The 6332-nt window shown below is 28.6% G+C and overlaps 1 protein-coding gene across 1 annotated transcript; it reads left to right on the top strand.

Annotated features, from left to right (window-relative positions):
• Positions 1–1593: 1593 nt before the first annotated feature.
• LOC112639005 (protein sevenless-like) lies at positions 1594–5581 on the top strand. The gene is made up of 5 exons (XM_025411726.1): positions 1594–1648; positions 1798–2329; positions 4528–4840; positions 4888–5001; positions 5234–5581. Exons 1-5 carry the CDS (start codon positions 1594–1596, stop codon positions 5579–5581), a joined length of 1362 nt encoding a protein of 453 aa, XP_025267511.1.
• Positions 5582–6332: the final 751 nt, after the last annotated feature.

Raw genomic sequence — 6332 nt, 5'->3', positions numbered from 1 at the left:
AGGACAGACTCTTACCTCCCCGTCATAACCTCCATTACTAGTCGATACTTTATCTGACAATTGTTGTTCTGACTGATTTTTCCGATGTGGGACCACAATAATCGACTGTATATTGTCTTCACTGTTGTTAGAACCATTGTCACGTTTTTTATGCGAGTAAGAGTAATTGATGGGCATCACTCTCTCACACCGTTCATGTTTGTCAATGAGCCATTGCCATTTACTATTAACCCTTCTAGATTCTCTCAAAAAATAAAAATGAAGAGAGCGAGTAGCACCTATATAAAAAACATTCCATAAATGTAAAGGAAAATATTTGTAAATATTCCATGATAATTCATATAGCTTATTTTTTGAAAACTGTAATTATCTGTACGCGTCGTTTATCTTTAATCTCAACAAACGAAGTGCATAATCAAGTTTGGCTCTTTGCATAGCTCTTCTAGATTTGCAATGGAAAAAGTTGGGATCATTCCCAAAGTTAATATGTCGGGGAAATACTTCATTTTTAACACAAATCTTCAAAAATTTGACCTGTAAATTAATTCTAATAATGGCTCTATTGTATTTATATACGGAGAATATGAGAGGAGGAGAGACGTTCTGGAAACATCCACCACGTGGTCGACATCTAGTACTGCTAAGAAATTGCACAGTTAATTTATACAGCCGAATATACGGTCCACCTGGATTCCATTCATGCGATAAGCGTAATCCTTATAATTTTTAAGTTTTAATTTTCCGAAAAATTCTTCTTTTTTAATTGTACTGAAGAGAGTCCAGTTGAGGACAGAAACGTACGTTTACATCTCATCATATAATGCGCATATTCATTAATAGTTACTTATACACTTCCTCACATAATGCGCACAGTCATTAATAGTTACTTAATTTAAATGTATTGCAACGTTATTAAATCTATTCTTATTTATTGACTTTAACATTATTGCATAATATTAGCTCCTCAAGCCCGATTACTGTTTAATTAATGTTAAGTAATTCTGTGTTAAAATAATGTTTTATAATGAGTAAAATAATTACATATTTTTTAGAATGTTATACGGAATATACATAGTATACAATAATAGGACAATGACAGAATATAGTATGGTGAAATATGATCTCGATGGAGAAATCGAGCAAAATGTTGAGATAAATACATCCTTTTGCCTATTTCATTCTATAAATTCTTTTCGTGATATAATAATTGATGATATGAATAATGAGGAGCCGTTAATTTACTGGTTATTTTCTAATAGCATATTTGTGACAAACATTAACGTTTCTATATGCAATAAGATTTTACACATGAAAAACATAAAGGATAACATCGCCTTCCAATCTATGACGATTGACAAAACAAATATCTACATTTTCACATTTAAAAAATATGATCAGAGAATTTTATATATGTACGTTTTGAAAAAGAAATATGCAAGTCTCAAGAGCCGAAATGCAGCCAAATATGTTGAAAAGACAATAATAAGCTCACAGCAATTCCATTATAAAATTTACGCTTTTGATAAATCTGTACAACCATATCCTCCAATGAGATGTCTAACACCTTACGAAAAAGTTTACAATTTTGAGAATATGAATGCAACGGCAAACAGCATCAATGTAACTTTACCGGAGCCGGTTGTAAAGAGTGGATGTAAAAAATATAATTTACCAACTATATATACTATCTCTGTAAGCCATTGTTTAGACAACAACCTCGACAAGTCTGAAAAATTCAATGTGCTGCGATATGTGACGTGAGACATTACGAGGTTCAAAATTTAACACCATTTACAGAGTACGAATTAAAGTTTACTTTAAGTAATTTTTACTTTGATCAATTATCAATAAATCCAATCAATTCGAATGTGATATCATTAAAAACTAATTCGGGCAAGCTTAATGCACCAGAAAACATAAGTGTTTTAGCTTTGACGCCTACTATAGTAGTAGTTCATTGGATGCCACCCAAGCAATTGAACTGCGTGAGCGTGAACTACGAAGTGCATTGGAAGTTAGTGAACGACACGCAACAAAAGAGCAAACAATTTATCAATATGCCGAAACGTATGGCAGATGGCAGATATTTCACAAAAATTAACTTGTTGCTACTAGTACAAGATTACTTGATATACGTGCGTGTGTATCCAATTAATATCAGCGATTTCTACAACGAGAGTTTAAGCAAGATCGTTCACATATCCTCAGAACCAAACAATATTACTTTGAGCGAGGTCAACATAAATAGCATGAACATTTCATGGATCTCCAACATTAATCTGACAATCTCTTTTACACTAGAGTACAAAGATATTGCAACAGAAAAGTGGCAAATAATGAATTATTATAAAATGAATTATAAAGATAAAGTAATATACTATGTCAAAAATCATTTTCCATCCCATTTACAATCGGGAACTTTATACAAGTTTCGCTTGATATTGAGATATCTTGAATATGAGGAAACTTTTATATGGCCGGCTGATGAAAGATTCATTTTTTCAACACGTGGTCGCAAACGTGGTAAGCAAATGACAATACCCATACAGCACGATAAGATTGCGGATATATTGAAGAATAATTTTATTGAAACATTGCAATATTGCAAATCGAATGCGAAACTTTGATGAGATATTGTTTTAAGATTGTGATAAAGTTAAAATGTTCGCTTTTTGCAATGAAATATTGTAGCAATATTACAGTGTAATATATTGGGAAGAATGCAATGTTATTGCAGCTATTTAATGACATTACGTATAAAATATTTTTTGTTTTTGATGGATAAATATCTTGGAAACATTTAATTAAATTAAAAAGCTTGATATAAATACTAGTTTATGATATCTAATATATTGCAAAATTATATTTAAACATAACATCATATAAAATAAAATGTTATATTTTTATACAAAATTGCTCTAAACTATTACTTACGAATCACTTTTTTTATTTTAAATGTTCTATATACTCTTATAATGGGTATTTTATACACATTTATATATTAGTTATATTAGTTACACATTTAGTTATAGAATTAATTATACATTCCTAATTACATTTTTATTTAAAAATTTAAAACTTTAAAAAATCCGTTATAATTACATATATTTGCATGTGAAAAGCACAAAAAAATGCATAGAAAAATATAATGATCGATATAATAGTATCTATTCTTATTATAATAAAAAGATATATTATCTTTGAAGATTAATATCGTATTCGTACATGAAGTGAAAATATATCATAAAATATATTGTAACATTGATATAAAATGTTATCTATATTTTAATAAAAAAATAGCAAGGCTTATCTGTAGCTTAGAATTATATTTACTCGATATTATTTGTGTCAATTATTCATTTGACTTCTGCAAAAAAGTAAAATTCATCACATATATACAGATATAAAAAAATGTATTATTACATTATTTTTATAGATAAATTAAAGAGTGTTATAGTTTTAAAGTGTTTTCAAAATATGAATATCATATTGCTAATATCTAATTCACATTTTGTTAAATTATATTTCTACAATGTTTCCGTAATGTTGCCTTGCAATTTGTAATATTGCAACATTGTTGCAAAGTAGTTGTAATATTTTGTGCTGCATAGATATTATAATATTATGTGCTGATATTTTTTGGATATGAATAGGAATCTGAAATTTAAAAAAATTGGATCTTATAATAAAGTTATAAGTAAAAATAAATTTATAAAAATATACACACACGAAGATATTAAAATTATACTTTTGCTTAATCTAGATATTTCGAGTACTCCTGGAATAATAGCGAATAAATATTACTTATTATTGATGTTGGGTATAGTTCCTATAATCTGTATTTTCTACATTTATCGTTGTAAGTATATTTGATGTAGGTGTTGACTTTAATTGTTTAGATTATACATATATATCTGATATAATATCTTGAGATTTACTGAAAATAATAATTTACTTATATAAAACTAAATGAATAAATTTGCTAAAAAACAGTAATTTTATAATACATATTATTACATAATTAACTCGAAATTTTACAACAGTATATCGTCAACGCAGAGGTAATAATGATCAATTTTTGTCTTCAACAACGGCCGATGTAGAATTGGCGATTCTACATGAAGTACCTTGCCGAAACACTCAATTCAATATGATTTACAGTTCTATGTTACATTATAATCCGGATGAATGTACGTTTACTAAAATTGCACGAAATCAAATTATATTCACAAAACATCTTGGTAGCGGCACATTCGGAATGGTAAAAATTAATTTTTTCAAACAATATTTCAAATTAATTTTTGGATTAACAAAACAGATACGTATTTTCTGATAAAGATATAAATTACATAAATTTTTTTAATAGATTATAAGTAATATAAAATGTACATGAGACAACAAGCATGCACTTTATTATATATTTTTCATTGAATTACTTAATATAAAGTAAAATATAATACTGCTTGACATTAAACTATACATTTTCTAATAAAGTATGCATGTAAATTTGTATGAAATATTTTGCAGGTGTATCACAGGAAAGGTGAAGGATTTAGAAAAATCGGGCACAGAGATATCCGTTGCAATAGAAACGCTTCGAAAGGATGCTTCTTCCCGTGAGAAAGAGAAATTGTTAAAGGAAGCCAAGCTTATGAATCATTTTCAACACAAACATATATTAAGATTGTTGGGCATTTGTTTAGATGGAGATTCTCCGTTACTAGTGTTGGAATTGATGGAAACTGGTGATCTGTTAAAATATTTGAGAGAATGTCGAAATTTGCAAGCGTCAGATTCGCTTGCTCTGCGTTTGCAAGATTTGCTCGCTATGTGCGAAGATGTTGCGCGAGGTTGTTGCTACTTGGAAGAGTTACGTTTCATACACAGAGATCTAGCGTGTCGCAATTGTTTAGTATCTTCGAGAAATCGAGAGAACGCGTCATAAAAATTGGAGATTTTGGACTAGCTAGAGATTTCTACAAGGATGATTATTATCGCGTGGTAAGTACAATTATGAAAAAAAATTAGGGATTAAAAAATGAATTTTTTTGAAAATACTTTCCATTTTTTATGGTTTTTTCATAATAGTATCGTGCATTGTTTCTTAAGTAATATATAGTAGAATATAAGTAGTTTTTATTTATATATAGCAAGAGATAAATTAACGTTTTTCATTTGCACGTATTCTAAAAATTAATAATCAGAACATTAAATTTTTAAAATCATGTTTTAGGAAGGAGAAAGTTTGTTTCTTATTCGCTGGATGGCACCCAAATCTTTGATAATCAGAAAATTTACTTCTCAAAGTGATGTTTGGTCATTTGGGGTATTAATGTGGGAAATTACATCGTTGGGTGAGCAACCTTATAGTGCCAAGGCTAATGAAGAAGTGATAAATTATGTACGTGCTGGAGGCAGGTTGCCAATGACTCTTAACTGTCCGTCACCATTGTACCAGTTGATGCTAAGTTGCTGGAGTGCAGCGGATGCTAGACCAAATTTCGAATTTTGTCTGAAAAATATTATAGCATTAAGAAAGAACATAGAGGATGCCTTACTGAGTCCGGTCGATATTATTTAGCCGATATACTTAAATTAATGTTTATGTTATTTTCCAAACGGCTCAATAAATCTTAATGTAGAAAAAATATTTCTAAGATATTTTTAAATTGATTTTGATCTGATTACTTTTAGGTTTAATCTTAATGTTACATATATCAATGAAAATTAAAGAAATTTTGTTATCTTACTTTTCATACAATTTTGATTATTATTAAAAAATATCACATCCGTTTTCATGATTGTACAAAATCAAATAATATAATGATATATCTAATTTGTGTTTTTGAGTAATCGAAACAAAATTTAATGATTGTGATTATATGTATATGTATAAACAATATTTGTTTGAACATGGGAATAAAATTAATTTTCGACATTATATGTGACCGATAATTACAAACTGATTGTAAAATTATGAGTGAAAGAGGAAATGCGAATAATGTCCTCCATAATTAGTTGTGATTATATAAATATAATAATTATTTTTGAATTTATAACAGTTATCATGAATGAACTTTTTGCATCATTCGTGATAAGTATATATATATATTATATATTTTTATTTAATTACTTACTATATATTCAAATTATATTGATGATTACAAAAGTATGCAGTCGTACAGGATGTTTTTGCAACATACACATCTTTAAGTCTGATTGCCTATCTGCCCACCGTCAAGCGCATGCTTTATCGGGCTTGCAGAATAAGATTAGAATGCGAATTCGGCGAAGAGTAAAGAAAGGGAAATCAACTTTTATCATTCTGTTAT

Source organism: Camponotus floridanus, unplaced genomic scaffold (genome assembly GCF_003227725.1).
Source record: "Camponotus floridanus strain SB8 unplaced genomic scaffold, Cflo_v7.5 scaffold424, whole genome shotgun sequence".
Lineage (NCBI taxonomy): Eukaryota > Metazoa > Arthropoda > Insecta > Hymenoptera > Formicidae > Camponotus > Camponotus floridanus.
The sequence above is the reverse complement of the archived record's forward strand: the minus strand, read 5'-3'. Positions and strand labels throughout refer to the sequence as shown.